The sequence below is a fragment of the Bos taurus genome, chromosome 22, assembly GCF_002263795.3.
Source record: "Bos taurus isolate L1 Dominette 01449 registration number 42190680 breed Hereford chromosome 22, ARS-UCD2.0, whole genome shotgun sequence".
NCBI classification, from domain to species: Eukaryota; Metazoa; Chordata; class Mammalia; order Artiodactyla; family Bovidae; genus Bos; species Bos taurus.
This window is the reverse complement of record NC_037349.1, coordinates 12505707-12528368: the sequence shown is the minus strand read 5'-3', so window position 1 is coordinate 12528368 and position 22662 is coordinate 12505707. Positions and strand designations below refer to the sequence as shown.

At 54.6% G+C, this 22662-nt stretch overlaps 2 protein-coding genes across 13 annotated transcripts in view; one reads left to right on the top strand and one right to left on the bottom strand.

Moving 5' to 3' along the window:
* The window catches only part of CCR8 (C-C motif chemokine receptor 8), a 144020-nt gene that overhangs the window by 108107 nt on the left and 13251 nt on the right, over positions 1-22662 (bottom strand). The gene's annotated exons all lie outside the window — the stretch shown is intronic.
* Positions 9919-19142, top strand: XIRP1 (xin actin binding repeat containing 1). 3 transcript variants are annotated; one of them, XM_015459414.3, is made up of 3 exons: positions 9919-10061; positions 13010-16355; positions 16738-19142. In XM_015459414.3, exons 2-3 carry the CDS (start codon positions 13014-13016, stop codon positions 16744-16746), a joined length of 3351 nt encoding a protein of 1116 aa, XP_015314900.1. In that variant the 5' UTR covers positions 9919-10061; positions 13010-13013; the 3' UTR covers positions 16747-19142. The 3 variants fall into 3 exon arrangements, with proteins under 3 accessions (XP_015314900.1, XP_005222458.1, NP_001232857.1); XM_005222401.5 differs by having other exon boundaries at positions 13013-19142; NM_001245928.1 differs by having other exon boundaries at positions 9923-10061; positions 13010-19142.

The window sequence follows — 22662 nt, the reverse complement described above, 5'->3', positions numbered from 1 at the left end:
ATTTGTATGTTGAAGACCTAACCCTAACATGATGGTATCCGGAGGTGATTAGGTTTAGATGAGGTCATGAGGACAGGACCCTCGTAATCCTGTTGATAGGATTAGTGTTCCTATAAGAAGAGGTGGGGAGAGCTGAGCTCGCTCTCTCTCCCCCTCACAAAGTGAGGACACAGTGAGAAGGCTGACAACCTTCTCACCTACGTCTGCAACCTAGGAAGCAGCTTTCACCAAAGAACCAAATCAGCAGGCTCCTTAATCTTGGACTTCCAGCCTCTGCAACCTAGAGAAATGAATTCTTGTTGTCTAAATCACCTGGTCCATGGTATTTCATTATGGCAGCCCAGCTGACTCATACAGAAGATGGTCATTTGGCGGGGGGGGGGGGGGGGGAGGGGGGGGGAGGGGGGGGTGGGGGGGGGAGGGGGGGGGTGGGTGGTGGCGCGGGGCGTCCAGTCACTGGGTACTCAGCCACGCGGTAACATTTTACATCCCACTCAAATGCAATTACACAGGACTGAATGAAAACAGCGTCGTTCACCCACTCTTCTGGCCATTACTACTTTGGAACCAAGAAAGCATCCCTTTTGTGTGGCTGTTCCCAAAACATATCAGCCCTTTACTGTAGGTAACTAAACCGGAAGTACAGTGATTTCTACTAAGTAATAAATTTAGCAGTATCCTCTCTTTTATGTTCCCTTTTTCCCATCCCTTCTTTTAATCCAATTAACGTGCACGAGAGAGAGAGGGGAGTGAACCCTGCGCTACACAGTGAGACTGGCTGAGCGGGAGAACACCTTCCAGGACCAGAGAGGAAATCTCCAACTGTCACGCATACTTTTGTCGTCAAAAGAAGAATGTGCTGTTGGGGATTTCCTGGTAGTTCAGTGGTTAGGACTCCACTGCAATTTCACTGATGAGGGCTCAGGTTCAATCCCTGGTTGGGGATCTAAGATCCCACAAGCTGTACGATGCAGCAGAAAAGAAAAAAAAAGGCGGGGGGGCGGTGGGGAGAAGAATGTGTTAGGAGGAAAAAATTTCCCTCCACCAACCTACCAGGCTAGGTTCAATGGTTGGAGGCCTGTGAATTAACTAACAACAGACAAATTAATAGGAGAGAAGACAAAGCTTATTTACCAAGGAGGCTTCAGATGAATTGGTTCCCTGGACAACCAAAGATAAAAGTTTATCAACATACTTAGGAGGAGAAAGGGCTTCTGTGGAAGAATAAATGGAAGGCACGACAGTTCCAGATAAAGCTTGTTTAAGCAGTCACTCATCCCTGTGATAGTGGTTAGTCTCCCTTCTGGCTGTAAACCTGCCAGAGAGGATTTATAGCAACTGTATTTTCTAGGAGGTCCTGCTTAAATCTACAAAAGAAGTTGAGATAAAGTTTATCCCTGTGGCGGCTGCTTCTTCAGATGTTTTTAGCTTAAGCTAAAATTATAGATAAAATAAATGAATATAATATATAAATACAATATAAATAAGATAATATAAACATAATAAAATAAAAGATTATTTTAGAATAATCTTCATTGTGATTGAGGTGCATTTTGAATATCTACAGGTGCAAAACTATTCTTCATGTAATAGAATTCTTCAAAGGGCATTTTCTATCTCAAGATTTTGGGCAAAGCCCAGGAGGTAAGAAAAACAAGTGCCCCACAGTCAGGAGTGAAGTGTAAGATGTGCAGAAGAATGGCAACCAAACTGGTTCCTGACCTTTAGCCCATCACCTGCTAGCAGGCGGGGGCCTGGGACCAGGAGTGAAACTGGAAAGATGGTTTCTTAAAGGAAAGGGTTTTCCCTTCTCCTGCCTCAAGTCTGACAGGAGGGCTTCAAGGAAGCATGACCGAGCTCCCTGGAGCTGACTGGGGTGCACATGTGAGGCGGCCACTCAGGCCCACTGCGAGCCCCACCACTGGCAGGGCAGAGGGAGGCGCACAAAGGGCCCACCTGAGGCACTTCGCCCTGGTCAGGGCATGCTGCGCCCTCAGGGGGCGTCTCCAATGCCGAGCCCCCCGCAAGAGGAAGAGGCAGCATCTGGGCATCTCACAGCCCCCCAGAGGGCACCACCAACACCCTCTCTGCCCCTTTCTCTCTCCTCCCTCTCCTCCCCTCACCCTAAATGAGGCTGGGGTGACATCATGAGAGGGTGAAGGGCAAAGAGGACTGAAAGCAAGAGGAGGGAATACTGAAGAAGCCAGCCACACTTCCCTTCCACTGACTTCCCATGCTGAGCCAGGCAGCCTGCAGGGCACCCCCCCGCCACCTCACTCCCCTGCCTGCCCAGCAAGTGTTCTGACCCTTCCAGACTAAGTTCAGAAGCAAGTCAGGAGAAGAGATACAGGTGGAAGCTGGATTGTCTTTCATGACCCAGCCTCAGAAGTCACAATGTACCCTTCCACTAGGGGATGACACAGAGACCGCTTCTTCTCAACTGGAGGAACGCCACATTCACAGTATAAGGAGTTCACAAGGGACGGGGGACAATGGACCAACCGTCTTTGGAAAATATGTTCAATCTGTCCCGTGAATAAGTAAACTCATCCCAGAGTGGAGGACCCAGTATATGAACCCAAGTTCTACTCAGTACCTATTGTTCAAAGAGGAAGGAATATATGAGGACTGAATATATTCAGTCCTCACACATTCTAGAACGTTTATCCTGCAACCCGGAGAACATAAAGCTTTGTTGATAAAGAGAGATGATCAGTTATCAGGATAATTCACTTATCTGTGTCATCTGACTCTTTAACTAAAATGCAGGCTCTGTGAGATCATCTACATAGATAGATTCTTCAGTGTTAGCCCAGAACCCAGTACATAGCAGTTGTGAGGGAAAAAAAATTCTTGCAGAATAAATAAATGAAATGATGAAATGCAGGGCTTGGACGTGTGAAATGAACTGTCACTTGGTGAGGTGCTGCCACCTTCTGGTCACTGCGGGTATTGCCAACCATTTACAGCGTTCCATTTCCCCACGTGCCTTCGGAAGAATGCAGCCATACCTCAGTTTACAGGGTGCTTTTGTGATGGCTGATTGGTTTGGGTTTTAACAGCAGCCCTGACTCCTATATTGATGCCCATCTGACCAGTAAGATTCATGAGGACTGGGGGAGTTATTTACCAGAATCCTCTCTCCCTGGTCTAGACATGTTCACCCCGAGCCAGCCCTCAGCCCTCCAAAGCCTAGCGCGGCTTCCTCCCCCGCATGGTGGCTGCTCTGATCAAAGTCCTCAAGGGCCCCCTTGTGGACCCCAGAAGCCCCTTCCCTTCCTTCTCTCTGCAGCACTGGACACGGTCAGTCTCTTCCCTCCTCAAGTACTTTCTTCTCTCAACATCTCCCATGACTCACTCCTGTCTGGACTTGCCCCTGTCTCCCTGGCTGCTGCTTCTCCTCTGCTGCCGCTCTGCAGTCCGTCTTCCCCAGGGCTGCCCTGAGCCCACTTCTCCTCACAGAGCCCTGGGAGGTCATCTCCCTTGCAGCCTCAATTTTCACCTGCACACAAATGGGCCATCAGGTCTGTTGCCAGCCCAGTCTTCTCTCCCAGCTCTAGACCAGATCATCCGGGCCCTGAAGATGGGCTCTGTCTGGAGATCCTGCACCTCATGCTCACCTTGTCCAAAGTCAACTGTGGCCTCCGTGCTCTGCCCACCACCCCATCCTTCCCTCCTCACTCCCATAGCTCAGCTTGGCATCCCTACTCACTCACTTCCCCAAGCCAGACGTCTGGGGTCCACCCCTGAGTGCTTCCTTTCCTCATGGCTGAGTTCACTGAATAGCTGTCAGTCTGTTCCCTCAAACCATGCAGGCACTCAGGCATCTTTCAGATCTTTTAGGTTTTGTCTATGCTACACCCTCAGCGTCCCTCAGACCAGCCCCTCCCCACTGCAACCACCAAGAACTTTGCCATTCAGAGCCTGGGTTGCTATGACGGGCCTTTGTCACCAGCCTCCTGAGATACAAACTGCTCTGGCGAAAACCCTGTTCCTTAGGGCCCAAACTTGCCTGGCACCTACAACTCGGCCCCATCTGCCACCCGAGACCAGCCTCCACCCTCTGCCCGCTCTCTTCCTCTGCCTCAAATACTCTTCTGTCATCTGCCTGTGTCTGAAGCACCCCACCCCCACTGTACAGACAGGGAAACCGAGGCACGGAGCATCGACAGAACTTGTCCGAGGTTACAGAGCTGGCAAGTGGCAGAGCTGGGCTTCCAAAGGGCTGTGAGATCGGCTCCTTTCGCTCCACAGTGTCAGGCTCTGCTCAAAGTCCCCACGTGCAAAATGGGAGGAAGGAAAGACTAGGTGCTCTTCCTGCTCTGATTTTTCCCTCAGTAGGATTTCTTGCTTCAGAGATGCTGGGAGGCTCTCTGGCGGTGACCTGGGGGCTGAGCACAGATGCCTAGGATCCCCTAGCCGGCCGCTTGGTAGAGAATGTTTGGGCCAAGCTCTGGGCTGACAGGGCAATGCCGCAAGTAAACAGACATGGTCTCCAGCCCTGGCTCCCTCATCTGCTCCAGTTTCCATTCTCTCAGCTTTTTGTAACCATTAGCAAAATATAACAAACTGTGGCTTAAACAATACCCATTTGTTAGCCTACAGTTCTGGAGGTCAGAAGTCAGCCACAGGAGGGCTGGCCTCTCTGCTCAGGGAACCCTAAGGCTGAAACTAGTCTCCATCTGGAAACGACACCAAACTTCTGTTCCAGGCTCATGTGGGTTGGTGACAGAATCAAAATTAAAAACTTCTGCTGTGTGACAGGCAATGTCAAGAGAGTCAGAAGACAAGCCACAGTCTGGGAGAAAACATTTGCAAAAGGCATAACAGATAAAGACTGTTTGCATAAAAATATGCAAAGAACTCTTCAAACTCAACAGTAAGAAAACAAACAACCCCATTTCAAAAATGAGCCAAAGACCTTGACAGCCATTTCATCAAAGAAGACACACAGATGGCAAATAAGCATATGAAATGGTGATCCATGTCATGTATCATCAGGAAATGCAAATTAAAACAACAACGAGATATCGCTGCATGCCTCCTAAAATGGCCAAAATCCACAACACTGACAACACCAAATGTTGGCAAGGATGCAGAGCAACATGAACTCTCATTCATGCTGGTGGGAGGCAAAACTGGTGCAGCCGCTTTGGAAGACCGTTGGGCTGCATCGTAAAACACTAAACACACTCTTACCACTCTATCCACCAAGTACACTCCGTGGTATTTACCCAGGGGAGCTAAGAACTTACATCTACACAAAAACCTACACACAGATGTTCATTGCAACTGTACTCATAACTGCGAAAACTTCAAAGCAACCAAACATCCTTCAGTAGGTGAACCAATGAAACTGTGGTACATCCAGACAATGAATTATTATTTAACTCTGAAAACAAATGAGTTATCAAGCCCTGAAGAGTCATTGAAGAACCTTAAGTGCATATTACTAAGTGAAAGAAGACAGTTCAAAAAGGCTATGTACTATATGTGTCTAACTATATGCCGTTTTTAAAAAGGCAAAACTATGCAAACGGTAAAATGATCAATGGTTGCCAGTAGTTAGAGAGGAGGAAGGGAGGAATAGGAAGAGCAAGCATAGAGGACTTTTAGGGCAGTGAAGTAACACTGAATGATTCCATAATGATGGATACACGCCATTATACATTTGTCCAAGCCCACAGAATGTCCAATACTGAGAACGAACCCTAACATAAACTACGAACTTTGAGTGACGATGATGTGTCAATGCAGGTTCGTCGATTGTAACAGATGTACCATCTGGTGGGGGATCCTGAGAGCGGAGGAGGCTGTGCATTTATCTAGAGGCAAAGGGTATATCAGAACTCTACTTTCTGCTCAATTTCAATGCAAACCTAAAGAAAAGTTTCCAAAAAAAGTCTATTTAGAAGAAAAAAGTACACACTGGATTTTGAATACTCTATTCAAAATAAAGAATGTGAAAGTATCTCATTAACAACTTTTATTGATATATGTACATATAATATTTTAGAAACTTGAGTGAAATAAAATATATTTTTAAAATTAATGCCACTTTTTGCTTTTCACAGTGTGGCTACCAGAACATTTTAAATGTTCTGTGGGGCTTACACTGTTTTTCTCCTGGATGTATACATACATATAACTGTTCTTGTGTTCAGCTGTGTCTGACTCTGTGGCCCCATGGGCTGTAACCCTCCAGGCTCCTCTGTCCATGGGATTTCCCAGGCAAGAATGGCAACTGGAGTTGCCATTTCCTCCTCCAGGGGATCTTCCCAACCCAGGGATTGAGCCAGTGTGCCTGGCATCTCCTGCATTGGCAGGAGGATTCTATCACCAGCGCCACCTGGGAAGCCCTTCCACTGGACAGTGTACTGGTCTAAATCTTCAAAACAGCCCTGTGACATAGGTGCTCAACTCACAGGTGGGAGAAGTTAACGCAGCAGATGTTGCCAGCGCCCCTGGATCCCTCACGCCTCCCTGGGGTCACCAGCAGCCTCAGTGGGCAGTCCCCGTACAGGCTCACTGGGTCCTAGCCTCAATCACTTGGATCTCTCTGCCTGAGGGGGAGACGGGGAATCTGCGGGAGCCAGTGCTTCTGGGACCAATCCTCATCCAGCGGGGTGAGGAGGGTGGATGCATACCCCAGCTCCCTTACCCTGCCCGGGTGAGGTGTGTTCCACACCAGCTCCCGAAGTCTCCAGCGGGATCCAGCCCCAGCTGTCCACAGAAATAATCTGCTTTCCTTCTCCTCCTCACTTTAGCCCCTCACCCCCTTCCTCCCCTCCCAGTGAAACCACTTGCACCCAAATGCTCTTCTTGGACTCTGCTATTGGAAGATCCCAAACTAACACACTAGAATACAGAAAGCAGGCAGATTCTCAGAGGTCATAGAAATAGGAAGTCAGGCTGGTGAGAGCAGTCTGACACCAGGGCCCACACGACCCTCGTGGCACTGCCACCAGACTCCCACGTCAGGAGGCGGACACTCTCCCCTCAAATCTGTCCACCTTTGAGCTGCCCCCTGAGCAGCGCAGAAAGTCGCTTCTGCAGGTTCAGAGGATTTTGTCAAGAGGCTGAGCTGACCTGTCCTACAGCCCTGGAACAAACACACCCTGGCCGGCCCAGAGCTGTCCCTTGACACCCGTGTCTGCTTCCCAGCTGGAGGGAGGCCAGGACTGCCAGCCAGGGCTTTGAAGGACACTGGCCTTCGGACCCAGAGCATATACTGGGATCTGGGACCAGGGAAAGTTGCCGGTGGTGGGGATCCACGGGAGAACGTATTGAGCTTACTCATCCGTTGAGTTTACATATGCTGGGCACTGTACCAAATGTGGTGTGTGTGTGTAACAGATGTATATTCCTCCCAGCAACCTTTTGAGGTATACACTATTAGTATGCCCAAGTTATAGATGAGGGAACTGACGAACAGACAGGGTAACTTGCCAACGTCACACAGCTAGTAAGTGTCACAGACAGGATTCAAACTCAGGTAGGCAGCCTGGCTCCGAACCTTTCCTGGGTCCTGCCTCTCCTGAAACATCAGGTGAGTCTACCACCAGCTGCTCACTCTGAGCTCTGCCAGAGTACTCGTTTTCCTGGGAGACAGGCACGGGCTTCAGACTAATCCCCAACTTCAGCAGAGCCCCACTGAAGAGGGATGGACTGACAGGGGAATGTGCCCTCAAGACCAGGAAACACTAAGCTCCAGAAGCAGTGGGGGGTGGGGCAGGTTGTAATCACTGAAAAAACGAGGCCTTCCCTCTCCACTCCCTCCCAGCCCTTCTGCCTTCTGACAGGTCAATTAACCAGCACAGCCATTCGACCTCAGGATAACCATTTACTCTCAGCCTCCTTCCCAAAATGATTTGAGGGGGCTTTTAAAAAGATAACTGCCCAGCATCCCCACCACCAAAGATACTCTGATAAATAATGCCTGACCACTGCCTTAATGGCCTTATCACTGACACCTTGATGTGATTTTGTTACATTACACAGAGGGTGACCAGCTCAGCCTGTTTTTCTTCGAATTTTCCAAGTTTTAAAACTGAAAGTCCCCTGTTCTGGGAAACCCCTCAGAGACGGGCAACAGGGACAGTTGTTTACCCCCGTGACACAGGATGCAACCCACAGCGTCTACCTGCTGAAAGTCTAAACATTTAGCTCAGAGTGTCCTTGGAGCCAAGGCAAAGAAGGAAATACCATCCTCGATGAGATTTTCAGTGTCTATGATAGTGCTATCAGAGACCTTTCCACAATGATGGAAACATTTTGCACTCTGCTCCATGGAGCACTTAAAATGTGGCTAATGGGATGCAGGAACACAATTTTTCATTTTGTTTCATTTTAACCTATTTAAATAGTCTCATGTGGTTAGTGGAAGTTGTATCAGGCAGTACAATTGTATTAGATAAAAACAAACCAGGCCTGAGAAATTTCTACCATGAGTTTATCATAGTTGCAGTGAATGCACAAGTGGATTCCACACAGGCACGTTCCTTTTCTTTTGTATGTAATAACCTGTATATCAGGCCCTTGTATAACACAGGCCATGTGCTAAGCACTCTCACAAAACCCTCTAATATGTGAATTCATTCAAGTCTCAAAACCACTCCAGAGGGTAGGCACTAAGGCTCCTCTTCCCTTGGCCCGAGAGGATGGGTATATTCCTGCCTTCCCAGGGAGACAGGATCCGGGAAATACATGCTAGGGCAGGAAAGGGCAAAAAGGCGGGAATCAGAGGAGGCCAGGGAGGAGGGCTCCCCGACGCCCCTCTTCTCACCCCAGGCCAATGCTGCCTGCCTGACGCTGACTCAATGGAAAAGAGTGAGCAGTGCCTGGCATCACTTCCTGGCACCAGAGGGCACCCAGGATGTCAGAAGAAAGACCCTGTTCTGCCAGCTAGCGGAACACAACTTCGACATGGAACCTGGGCAAAATGCCTCAGTCATTTGTGCTCTGCATGGTCTCCTGATGCCCCTCGCCACACTGCCCTTCCCAGCCTAAATGCCAGGATCTCTGGAGCCTACTAAGGCCCTTGGGCTCTGGGCAGCCAAGGAGGGGCAGCCGTGACCTCCACACACAAACATACACACATACTCCTTCTGTGACGGGAAGCTGATGACTCCGGGTCAGAAATAACCCCCGAGTCAGCTCCCCGCGTGCTGCCCCTCCCCTCTCCTCCGTTCCCAGAAAGCCTGGGCCCTGAGTCAGAGGCGAGAGCCTGACAGTAAACAAGACCCAGATAATCTGCTGTGAACACCGCAGACCATGCTGGGGAATCCTCTGACAATCCCGGACCCGGTGAAGAACCGGGGCCTGGAATATGTCTTCCCCCAAACCCAGCTGTGTGCACTCAGGGCTGTATATACCTGTGCGGTGGGATGCGGGGAGGGATGGAAGAGACAGGGGAAAGGTCTAGCGCAGGAGTGGGGAGAAGAAGGGCCTTACTCTCAGGGGTATCCGGGCTGGGAAATGAGGAGCAAGGGCCTAGGCCTGCCCTCAGGGGGCCTCCAGTCTCCTGGCAGGATGGGCACACGCCACACGTCAGACATAGTCAGAGGCTGGGGTAGAGACGTGGGGGCTCACAGGATGGGGGGCCAAGTTGACCAGGTGTCAGATGCTCCTCCTTATTCATTCCCTCAGAATAGTCTGGGATGTCCGCACCCCACACCACAGCTGAGTCACTGACCCCAATCCTCAGAGGAGACTTGGATGAATGAAGCTCTCCCCCACTCACTCCTCTTCCCCTCCCTAGCAGAAAGGACATGTAACTGATGCCCGAGATGGAGAGTAACTTCCAGAGCCCTAAAAATAACTGAACCACTTCATACTCTGACCTTAGCCTCCCCCACTGCCCCCACCTCGGCCCACCCCCTAACCAGCCAGATAAAGGCAGCTGCTGAGGCTGGCAGGGGACACAGACCCCGAGCTAGGGCAGCGAGAAGGCGTCCGACGGAGCCAGCAGAGTGAGAGCAGCCCAAACAAGAGGAACCGACAGAGCCGCAGGCCTCACCTGCCGAAGACCCCAAACCCCAACAGCCAGGCAGAACCCGCAGGTGAGAAACCCACTCCTTTTCTCTCCACACCAATGGGGCTGGTGCTCCAGGCCAGGACCCCCTCTGGCCCCTCTCAGGGCAGCGTGTATTAGTGGAAGCTCTGAGTGAGGGGAGGAAGGTGGGGCCACACACCTGGAGCGGGTGAGTGGAGGGCTCTGATATAAAGATCCTACAAGGAAGTTGCCAGAGAGTTACCGTGAGCCCCATGGTAGCACTCAGAGTGGCTGCCACAGGCCGGAGGCCTACCGAGGGGCAGGTCCCAGCCAGTCTGGCGTAATCCAGAAACAGCCTGGAGGAGGTGGTCTGGAGTTGTGATTTTTAAAATCAGGTACGGAGCTCCTCAGGCTTAAGGCTTTCTTTCCAAGGAGCCCCAGCTAGGCCCAGTGTCTGGACAGAAGAGGTGGGGGAGGACAAGGGGGCCTGACTATGCTGCCAGGACAAGCCCCGTGCCCAGCTGCTGTGGGTAGAAGTCTTGGCATAGCTGGCTCAGGAATGTCTCCCCAGGGCTGGCCTGAGCCCGGCACCCCACATGGCCTAGGGCCTGGGTGTGATGTGGGCCATCAACTTGCCCAGTAGGGAAGCCCTTAAGGAAGATCTGGGGGGTAAAGCTGGGGTGACCAGGTCTGAGTGCTAGAGTATACTGCCCAAGTATAGAGATGTGTGAAGGGGTCTGGGCCAAGAAAGAGCAGACTTGGAGGCAAAAGCGGGGGTCACCCGGAGCGGCTGGCCCAGTCATGGGAGGCCAAGCTCAGGGGCACCCCTAGGGTTCAGGCCTTACCCAAAGTCTGGCACCAGTTCTGAATTCGGCCTTCACCCCGCCTGGTCCCCATCCTTGAGAAACGAGGTGGGAAGACCTTGTAACCGCGTGGTGGAGCCACCAGGGTCAGCTCCTTCCCCTCTGGGGGCCAGTTTCCCCTTCCGAACAATGAGGGGATTGGGCTCAGTGACCTTGGCGGGTCCTCAGCTCTGCCCCCTCTGGACTCTGATTCTGATCACATGTGACCACAGCAGGGATTCTGGAGATTCCTGGGGGAGGCGGTGGAGGTGGGGTGGAGCTGGTGGCCCATACCTGCCATCTGCTCAGGCCACACTGGTGACAGGACAGGGAGGACGTGGGGACCATCAAGGTCCCCTTTGCCTTTGGCAGGGGGTCCTCATGAGAACTCAGGCTAAAGGAAGTGTGTGATGAGACTTGGACTGCCGACTTTAGAGGGCCTACTCCTTGGATGTCTTCAGAGGACAGGCTGGGGTGTGAGTGGGACAAGCAGGGCTTAGTCTCCCCTCTTCTGAGGTAGTTGAGAGACGGAAGCCCTTCCCCCACCCCCAGGTCCCTGTGGCCAGAACACGGTTCTAGCACTGGTCATCCCGCAGCCAGGGGCCAAACGCCAGCTCAGGAGGCAGGATCAGGGAGCCCAGGGCAGAGAAGGAGCCGAGGCGGGTCAGGCTCCCAGGGTCCCACTGGCTGAGCCTGACCTCTCCCCGGCCCAGGGCCGCTGTGTGGAGGCCAGGTCCTTGGCTATATTTAGCACAGAGCGTGGAGCAGAGCTGTGGGTCAGGGGCAGTGAGGGGGGGACGTGCTTCTCATTCTTTCCCTACTGGCCTCTGGGGACTGTTAGCACACCTGTCACGAGACAGATAAGACAGTGAGGCCAGAGGCCAGAGAAGGGCTTGAGCGGTGGGCCAGGGCCGTGGGGGGCAGTGCCTTGGCGGAAGCTGATGGGCATGAAGAGGGAGAAAGAAGGCATGCACAGGAGGTTCGTGCTGCACACAGTTGGGCACGGGGTCCGTGAGCAAGGGGTGAGGCTATCGCTGCAGGAAGGCCCTCAGTCTCACCGCCTCCCCTCCTGGGGTGTCTGCTGGGAAACAGAGGGCCACCACAGCCACTGAGAAAGCGTCACACTTCCTACCTAAAGTGTTTAGAAACCCCGATCCAGCACTGCTTGCGCCTCATTCGCCGAGATCTGACTCTGGACCTCAGTTTCCTCATCTTTAATCAAGACTGGTTGGGCCAGAAGATCCTAGAGGTCCCCCTAGCTCAGAAAACCCCTAGTTAGGATTCAGAATTGAGTTCTGCCTAACTGGGAGACAACTGGTGAACACTCTCTCAGCCTTACTGCTTCTGCTGCAGCTAGAGCTGCCAGCCCCTGCTTTGCCTCCCTGGCCTGAGAACGGAGAGCCAAAAGCTAAAGGCTGGACAGCCCCCAGTGAAAGGGACAAGTGCGCCCTCTGGTGGTGAGAAAGGAAACGTGACTGACAACTATTTGTCTCCATGAGAAATAGTCACCAGTTGGTGTGCTAGTCACTTAGTCGTGTCCATGTCCAAACCTTTGCGATCCCATGGACTGTAGCACGCCAGGCTCCGCTGTCCATGGGATTCTCCAGGCAAGAATACTGGAGTGGGTTGCCAAGCCCTCCTCCAGGGGATCTTCCCAATCCAGGGATCAAACCTAGGTCTCTCTCATTGCAAGCAGATGCTTTACCGTCTGAGCCAACAGGGAAGCCCAGTCACCAGTTTAGGGATCTGCTTCTCCCTGGCTGGGATCCCTTAAATCAGAATTCCCCCAGGCCACTCACCTGGGAGTCTACTAGGGAAAAACTGATTTTGGCAAAAGCAGGCAAGGATGGGACAGGACAGGAACAGTTTTCCCACTGCCGGGTTGGGCACCCCTTAACTGGAAGACGGAGTTTCAAAGCCTGTAGTGCCCTCCTGGCTCTGTGACAACCCAGGTGATTCTGGAGCAGGGACCCACATGATGGATGGCTCCATATGCCTTAAATTCAAAACTAGTCACAGACCAACCACTCAGGTAGCGGGGTGAGACCCCGGGGAGGTCTGGAAAGGGAGAGGGGTGGTTTCTAAGCACATGCCACCTAGGGCTACTCTATGACCAACCCCCACCCCACTGAAATCCCCCAACCCCATCCTCATCTCTGCCCCCTCTCTTCAGAAGGATGGCCAATGCCCAGACGCAGATGGCCCCCACCCCAACCATCCCGATGGCAGCTACAGAGGACCTGCCCCTCCCTCCACCACCTGCCCTGGAGGATCTACCACCGCCGCCACCCAAGGAGTCCTTCTCCAAGTTCCACCAGCAGCGGCAAGCCAGCGAGCTCCGCCGCCTCTACAAGCACATCCACCCTGAGCTCCGCAAGAATCTGGCTGAGGCCGTGGCCGAAGACTTGGCTGAGGTCCTGGGTTCCGAGGAGCCCACCGAGGGTGATGTCCAATGCATGCGCTGGATCTTTGAGAACTGGCGGCTCGATGCCATTGGGGACCATGAGAAGCCACCTGCCAAGGAGTCCGTGCCTGGTGGCAACGTCCAGGCCACCTCCCGCAAGTTTGAGGAAGGCTCCTTTGCTAATAGTATAAACCAGGAGCCGGCTGGACCTCGGCCATCTGGAGGGGACGTGCGTGCAGCCCGCCAGCTGTTTGAGACAAAGCCGCTGGATGCGCTGACAGTTCGTGCTGAAGCATCAGAGGCTACAGTGAGGGAGCCTGCAGCCAGTGGAGACGTCCAGGGTACCAGGATGCTCTTTGAGACACGGCCACTGGACCGCCTTGGCTCCCGCCCCTCCACCCAGGAGCAGAGCCCCTTGGAGCTGCGCTCAGAGATCCAGGAGCTGAAAGGCGATGTGAAGAAGACAGTGAAGCTATTCCAAACAGAGCCGCTGTGTGCCATCCAGGACTCAGAGGGCGCCATCCACGAGGTCAAGGCCGCCTACCGGGAGGAGATCCAAAGCAACGCAGTGAGGTCTGGCCGTTGGCTCTTCGAGACCAAGCCTCTGGATGCCATCAACCGGGACCCCAGCCAGGTGCGGGTGATCCGGGGGATCTCCCTGGAGGAGGCAGCCCGGCCTGATGTCAGCGCGACTCGCTGGATCTTTGAGACACAGCCCCTGGATGCGATCCGGGAGATCTTAGTGGATGAGCAGGACTTCCAGCCATCCCCGGACCTTATCCCTCCTGGTCCGGATGTTCAGCAGCAGCGGCGTCTGTTTGAGACCCGAGCATTAGACACTCTCAAGGGGGAAGAGGAGGCCGGAGCAGAGGCCCCACCCAAAGAGGCAGTGGTCCCCGGTGACGTCCGCTCCACCCTGTGGCTGTTTGAGACGAAGCCCCTGGACACCCTCAGAGACAATGTCCAAGTGGGTCATCTCCAGCGGGTGGGTCCCCAGGAGGGCGAGAGGTTCACAAACGAGCATCTATCCAATGCTGACCCCTCAGCACCAACCCTCTCTCAGGGTGCCCCCCAGAGGGATGGGGTGAAGGGAGATGTGAAGACCTTCAAGAACCTTTTTGAGACCCTTCCCCTGGACAGTATCGGGCAGGGGGAAGCTTTGGCCCCTGGGAGCATATGCAGAGCAGAAGGAACTGATTCTGCCGGGCAGTCCCAGGACACAGGGTCCCCAGTGTACGCCATGCAGGATGGCAAAGGTCACCTCCATGCCCTGACCTCCGTCAGCAGAGAACAGGTAGTCGGAGGTGACGTGCAGGGTTACAAGTGGATGTTTGAGACACAGCCCCTAGACCGACTAGGCCGAAGCCCCAGTACCGTCGATGTGGTGCGGGGTATCACCCAGCAGGAAGTGGTGGCTGGAGATGTGGGCACTACCCGGTGGCTCTTTGAGACACAGCCCCTGGAGGTAATCCACCAACGGGAGCAGCAGGAACGAGAGGAAGAAGAAGGAAAGCCTCAGGGAGGCCCTCAGCCCGAAATACCCCACAAGGGTGACGTGCAGACCATCCGCTGGTTGTTCGAGACGTGCCCGATGAGTGAGCTGGCCGAGAGGCAGGGGTCAGAGGTCACAGACCTCACAAGCAAGGCACGGTCGTGCACCTGGATGTTCGCGCCCCAATCCCCGGACTGGCCTGAAGGCTCCAAGGAGCAGCACCTTGAGGTGAGCCAGGTCCAGGCTGGGGAAAGACAGACGGAGAGACACGTCTTTGAAACTGAGCCTCTGCAGGCCGCGGGCCACCCCTGCGGAAGGGGGCCCGTGCGGTACTGCAGCAGAGTGGACATCCCCTCGGGGCAGGTGTCTCGTCAGAAGGAGGTTTTCCAGGCTCTGGAGGCAGGCAAGAGAGAAGACCAGGGACCCAGGGAAATCCCTGAGCCCATATCAGCGGGCTCAGTGCACAAGTTCACCTGGCTCTTTGAGAACTGCCCCATGGGCTCCCTGGCAGCTGAGAGCATCCGAGGGGGCAACCTCCAGGAAGAGCAGCCCGTGGGTCCCTCGGGCAAGGGGGTGCCGGAGAGGCAAGAGACTGCGGCCGAGGGGACCCTGCGGACGCTGCATGCCACGCCTGGCGTCCTGCACCATGGAGGCATCCTCATGGAGGCCCGAGGGCCAGGGGAGCTCTGCCTCGCCAGGTACGTGCTCCCATGCCCAGGGCAGGACAGCCCCCATGTTCGGAAGGAGGAGCTGGTGTCTGGGGAACTCCCCAGGATTGTCCGCCAAGTGCTGCGCCGGGCAGACGTGGACCAGCAGGGGCTGCTGGTGCAGGAGGACCCCGCGGGCCAGCTTCACCTCAAGCCGCTGAAGCTGCCAGCGCCAGGCAGCAGCGGGAGCATCGAAGACATGGACCCTGAGTTCCAGCAGTTGCTGGCTTGTGGCCTCGGGACCTCGGCGGGGAGGACGGGGCTGGTGATGCAGGAGACAGAGCGGGGCCTGGTGGCGCTGACCGCCTACTCCCTGCAACCCTGGCTAGCCAGCAGGGCCCCCGAAAGGAGCAGTGTGCAGCTGCTGGCCGGCTGCATAAACAAAGGAGACCTGAGTGGCCTGCACAATCTGCGGTGGGAGCCGCCGGCTGACTCAAGTCCAGTGCCGGCCAGCAAGGGGGCCCAGAAGCTGCCCCCAGCTGAAAGCATCATCCACGTTCCCCCACTGGACCCTGGCAAGGGGATGGGGCATCTGAGAGGGCCGGGGGCCACCCCCTGCGCCCCACAGGCCGCTGGAAAGGCAGTCTCTCTGGCTGGGGAAGAAAAGCAGGAAAGCAGGTGCACTGGGCAGAAAGGGACGGCAGCTTTAGGAAAGTCAGAGGGAGCCATGACTATGCCCCCAGGACCTAGGTTTCCAGCCCTCCAGGTCACTATGCAGAGTCGAAGGACGCCAACAGCCCAAGCCCAAAGCCTGCAGCAGCAAGCTCGGAGCAAGCACAAGCCGGGCCCCACCCCTGGGGCCGCCTCTCTGCCCACCCAGGATGGGCTTCCGCAAGCACCGGCCGCAGGGACTGCCCAGAGCAACAGCAAGCCTCTGGCGGGAGGCAACCCCAGGATCCCAGCAGCCCCCAGCAAGGTCAGTGGGGAACAGAAAGCACTGCCTGGAGGGCTATCTGGGGGGTGGGTGACTATTCAGGATGGCATCTACACTGCTCATCCCGCCAGGACCTTTGACCTACCCGGGGCTGTCTGGCCATCTGGGCAAGGACCCTTTCCACTCCTGGAAGGCCTGGGTCAGAGTCTCGGGCCCGGGCAAGAGGAGCTGGGGGGCCACACACAGAAGGCCTGGGAGCCTCCAGAGAAGGTGATGGCAGGACTCGGCCCAGGGGGCCTCCAAGCTGCAGAGACCACCCTGAAGGCTGCCTTAGCCCACCACACTCGGGCCTCTGAGCCTCGGGCGGCAGGTGCCAGTCTGCACTCTCGTAACGCCTCTGTTCCTCCTCCTCCTCCTCTCCCAGCTTCTGTGACGGGACCGGACTTCCCAGCCCAACCCAGGCATGATGAGAATTCCATCCGGCAGACTTCCAAGCCCACGCAAGACCCCCTTCTCCACTCCCACAACAGCCCTGCTGGCCAGAAAAGCCCTGGGCAGCCACAGACAAAGACCCTGAAACCGGAGCCTCCCACACACCTGAGAAAAAAGCCCCAGCTGCCCCCCAAACCTGCACACTTAAGCCAGCTCCCCCTTCCTCGCTGGCTGTCCAAGCCCGCAGCCCTGGCTCACAGCGCCGCTGAGGAGGGGGGGCAAGGGAAACACAAACAAGGTGAGACTGCTACAGCCAACCACGACCCTCGGCCACACAGGGTCTCCATCGCTGCAGACCAGGGCCGAGTATCTCTACCCCAGGGCCCTGCTGGACAGAGCCAGCCCAGCCCCCAGCATGGCCCCAGCACCGTGGCCCCCAGCCCCACCAAGAGCCAGGCGATAGGCAGCAACAACCACAGCCCTGACCCCCTCAGGCTCTCAGCTCTCAGCAGCCACCCCATCTCACTGCAGCAGGGCCCTAGCCTCACAGGAGAGAAGTGCTCGGACAGTTCCCAGCAAGGGGCCCCCAAGAGCCCTGAGATTCTGCAGGGAGGCCAGCAAGAGCTCCAGGGCCTCCTGAGCCAGGTGCAAGCTCTGGAGAAGGAGGCCGAAAGCACTGTGGACGTGCAGGCGCTGCAGAGGCTCTTTGAGGCTGTGCCCCAGCTACCAGGAGCCCCTCCGGCTCCCGCTACCCCCCACAAGCCTGAGGCCTCGGTGGAGCAGGCCTTTGGGGAGCTGACGAGGGTTAGCACAGAAGTGGCCCGGCTGAAGGAACAGACCCTGGCCAGGCTGCTGGACATCGAGGAGGCTGTGCACAAGGCACTCAGCTCCATGTCTAGCCTCCAGACTGGGACTAACACCAGGGGCCATTCCCAGGGACCCCCAAAGGAACACAGTGCTCAAGAGATCAGTGTCACAGACAGCGGGAGAGTCAGGCCCAACTGCTCAGGCCAGGAGGTCAAAAGTCAAACTCTAGTCAAGAGCCAAACTGAGGTTACAAGCCATACTGAGGTCCAGAGTCAAGCCAAGGTCAGAAATCACTCAGAGGCCGGAAGCCAAGCAGCCCCGGCCACCCCTTCCACCAGGAAGCTGGAGGCCTTGAGAGAAGACTCGCACCTTCCCCAAGCGTTACCTCTCAGCAGGGAGTCACCCTCCTCCCCAACCTTTATCTCCATGGAGTCGGCCACAAGGAAGCTTCCGGAGGAGGCCAGCCCCAGGGGCAACCCTGAGATCTCTGTGAAGAGGGCACATTTCACGCAGGATGAATGCCAGACTCAGCCCCACCAGAAAGATATCTGGCACAAGGCTGGAGAGAAAGAGGCCCCCCAGCTCTCTGGACCGCCACCACCTGGCCCTGCTGCAGCCAGCGCCCTGCCCACCAGGCAGAAGAGTGCTCTGGAGCCGCAGACAGCGCCGGGTGGCTCCCGGCACGATGGAGCCACAGGAGCAGGGACTGAGAGGGTGGGCCAGTGCAGGACCACAGCGCTCGTGTCCCCCACCACGGTCACTGAGCCCGCCGAGCCACCCAGGGGCCCAGGCCCCCACCTCGGGCACCACACTTCCCCCTTGATGAGGCAGTTTCTGCACAGCCAGACTGGGCTCAGCACCGGCCTGGCAGAAGCTGAGATGCTGCGTGTGCCCTGTGGCCACCCCACACCAACTGCGCAGTGAGCCCCTCCATCTGCCACCACAGTCTTCCACCCACCTCCAGGGACCCGGGACGGAGGTGGGTGCTCACCTCCTGCACGCACGGAGAAAGAACCAAAAAGAAAGGGCATGTTCTGAGATCCAGGGGCAGTTTCCCTTTCATCAGTAGCATCCATGGGCCAGGTTCTTGCAAAAGGCAGGGGGGGATGGTAGGGAAGAAGCCCTCCGGAGTAGCCCAAGCCCAGCAACAGAATGGGGGCTTGTGGCTGCTTGTGGAGCATATAATGTGTACAGAAACACACGCTTCTCACACAGGTCTGGCCCGCACGCCAACACAAGTGAGTCTGCATGCCACTGCCTGCGATTGAGCCCCCTGAGCGACCTTCCACTTTTTCAATCTTTATTTCTTTAATACGAGTCAAATGTTCTCAGCCTTCTGCTCTTTAATTCCTAGAGAAGACAGGGCCAGCCGGATTGGTCTCTGTTACATGTTGATGGGCCCCAGAAGGGCCCCGTCATCAGCACCTCCCTCATTCAGCGGGTCATCCTGGCAGCACAAATTTCACACAGACAAAGTCTACGATCACCAATGTCCCTAGAAGCCAAAGATTCTCTCCACCCCCACAGCCTCTCACTTTGTACCCCAAAGAAGAAGGATACAGTCTAATAAACCAAAGTTTTATTCCCTTCTCTCCGTGTCTGTCTGTACACAGAGTCTGGGTTCTCACTCCAGGGGAAAAGCAGCCACATCTCTAGCTGCCCTGTTTTCCTGCAAGCAGCAGTGTTGGAAGGCTCAGAAAAGCCACCCCCTTCTTCTACCATCTTGGCTGGGAACCAGCGAGGGCCACCCATCCCCCACTCTCCTTACTCCCACGCCCCCACACATACATACACTGCTGGCCCCACACCTCTGGCTTCCCCACCTAGAGGTTCTTGGACATCTCCCTGGAGTGGAATCTGCCGAGAGTGGAAGAATGGCCCAGTCAGGCCCAGGAAGGAGGGAGGGCCACAAGCCAGGAGAACTCCAATGGCCAAGACTGCTGGGTCACTTCCTCCGGGTCAGACCAGGCACAATGTGCAGAGGTTCCTGGGAAGGGGCGGGCACAGACCAGCCTGGAAAGCCAGGAAGATCTGGTAAAGGACCCTTTCCATACTTTCAAACAGCACTGAGCAACTACTGCATGCCAGACCTGTTCTGGGCAGCATGGACCCAGAGGTAAGGCCTAATGGGATCATCAGACTCCATCACATTCAAGGAACTGACTCTCGAATGAGAAGGCAGGGAGACTATGAATAAATAGGAAATATCAGATGAGGAATAAGGGTGACGTACCTGACTAGGCCACTCTCCCACTGTGGGGTAGGAATTATAAAACATGTCACGTGACAGCGACAGGCTAGGCCACTCCCCCACTGTGCGGTAGGAATTATAAAACATGTCACGTGACAGCGACAGGCTAGGCCACTCTCCCACTGTGTGGTAGGAATTATAAAACATGTCACGTGACAGCGACAGGCGATTGCCTTAGAGAGTGTAGCCAAGGCAGATCTCCCCAAGGGGGGAAAAAGAGTTTTCAACTGAGATCTTAGTAACAAAAAGCCAATTACCGGGCAATGGGCAGGGGTGGGGAGTGCCAGTTAGGCGGATGAGCACACGCAAAAACCCAGAGGTGGGAGTGAGTATAATTTCTGCATCTCCTAAATACCCTTTGGTATGTTGTTGCTCAGTTGTGTCCAACTCTTCGTGACTCCATGGATTGCAGCATGCCAGGTTTTCCTGCCCTTCTCTATCTCCCAGAGTTTGCTCAAATTCATGGCCGCTGAGTCAGTGATGCTTTCTAACCATCTCATCCTCTGCCGTCCCCTTCTCCTCCTGCCTTCAGTCTTTCCCAGAATCAGGGTCTTTTCCAATGAGTCAGCTCTTCGCATCAGGTGGCCAAAATATTGGAGTTTCAACTTCAGCATCAGTCTTTCCAATGAATATTCAGGGTAGATTTCCTCTAGAATTGACTGGTTTGATCTTGCAGTCCAAGGGACTCTCAAGTCTTCTCCAACACCACCGTTCAAAAGCATCAATTTTTCAGCACTTAGCCTTCTTTATGGTCCAACTCTCACATGTACAGATGTACATGACTACTGGAAAAACCATAGCTTTGGCTATACAGACCTTTATCGGCAAAGTGATATTCCTGCTTTTTAATACACTGTCCAGGTTTGTCATAGCTTTTGTTTCAAGAGGGAAGTGTTTTTTAAATTTCGTGCCTGCAGTCACAGTCGTAGCGATTTTGGAGCCCAAGAAAACAAAATCTGTCACTGCTTCCACTTTTCCCCCTTCTATTTACCATGAAGCTATGGGACTAGATGCCATGATCTTAGTTTTTTGAATATTGAGTTTACCCTTCTGAACAGGAAGGGGCTTTATCAACAATTGTCCACCCCTACATACATACATACGTACACACACACACCCTGCCCCCAACAAGGTTAGGTAGGAACTTGTCCACAGTTTGCTTTTATTGAACAGGTGGGCTCTCATCTTACCACCCAGGGCTCAGTCCTCCACACCCCTCCCAGATTCATCATTGCCTGCCCCACTGACAGGTGTTCCCCTGCGGCAGCAGAGCTCTGAGCTGGAAGCAGCCTGCCACCTGGAAGACTGGTGTTTGTGAGCAATTAAGACAGCAAATCTACCTACCTGGGCTGGCTACACATCTTACTATAACCCCCCTTTACCACGTTTCCCTCCACTGCCCTCTGTTGGTCTCAGCTTAAGGCATGCCTGTTCTCAGTGTTCTCATTTGTTAAGTGGGGACGATTATAGTGCTTACTATTGTGAAGATTAAGTGAATTAATATGCATAAAGTGCTTGGAGATAGGCCCAGTGTCTGGAATTCAAGGAAGTTCACTTTTCATATTATAATTATTTGTTTTAATCTATCTCTTTTTCTCACCTCCAGGTGGAGTCCCTGTCTTGTTTATCTCAGTATCCTTACTGCTTATCACGAGTGCCTAGAAGGCACTGAACAAATGTCGAATAAATGCACCCATGTGTGAGATGAAATGATTGAGCGAATTCACTGACTCATCCAACTAACATTTATTGAGCACTTAATTCATGCCAGATTCCTTCCAGGGAATACAGATGAACATGGTAGAATTTATCCTTGATCTTATGGGAAGACATATTACAAACAGAGAAGGTAATTTTAGAAGGGAGCAAAGGAAATAAAACAAGTAGCCCACAAGAAGGTTGGCAGTTACTTTAGCTTGTGTGGTTGGGGAAGGCATCTCTGAGGAAGTGACCTGAAGGACATGAAGAGCCAAGTCCTAACAGCTAAAGGGGGCGGCCTACGAGGAAGAGACCGGAGAGGTTGTTGGGTAGGTGGTGAGCACACTGGTGGCAGCGCGCACCAAGAAAACCAGCAGCTACTCGCCCAGGGCCCTGCACACCTCCCATCCCACCTGCAGCGGAGCCCGAAGCACCACCTTCCCTTCCTGCCCGAGAGGGGGTGGGGCTCTGAAGAGGAGCGTGGGTGCCCAGACTCCGCCCCGTGCCTGGAGGGGGCGTGTTCCCAGCCGCTGTCTCCAAGGTGACGATGACATCACCCGGGCCGCTGGGTTCGGAACGTTTTGGGTGGCTGTAGCCGTTGCTGGGAAACACCCGGCAGGCAGGCGCGCAGCCAGGGGCAGGCTCCGCGCGGCAGACGCCGGACGCCAGTACGCGCCGTCCTGGCCAGCCCCAGCTCAGAGCCTCCCTCCCGGATTCCAGAAGGATGCGGGTTCCGGTCCTCACCCACGTCGCAGCCCCGCCCGGGACCTTCCTGCCGGCCGGGCGCCTCCTCCCTTCTCATTACTCTGTCACTGCCTCTGTTCCGAGTTTACCCAACAGTCCTCATCTTCACCGCTATCATCCTGTCCCAGGCCACCATCCATCCCCGCTTTACTGAACCACTGCCATAGCCTCCCAAGTGGTCTTCCCTTTGCCCTGTCTTTACAGACTGTCATCTACCTGGCACCTAAAGCCCTTATCAAGAATTTACCAGACCAAGTCACTCCTGTATAATACCCTCTGCAAGCTTTCAGCTCGCTCAGTCTGAAATCTAACTCCTCTCAGCGGCCTCTAAGACCAGAATGACTTGCTTCTCAAGCTTCCTCTCCAACTTCTTTGCCCTACTCTCCTCCTCACCCACATCTCCCTTAGTTACACTGG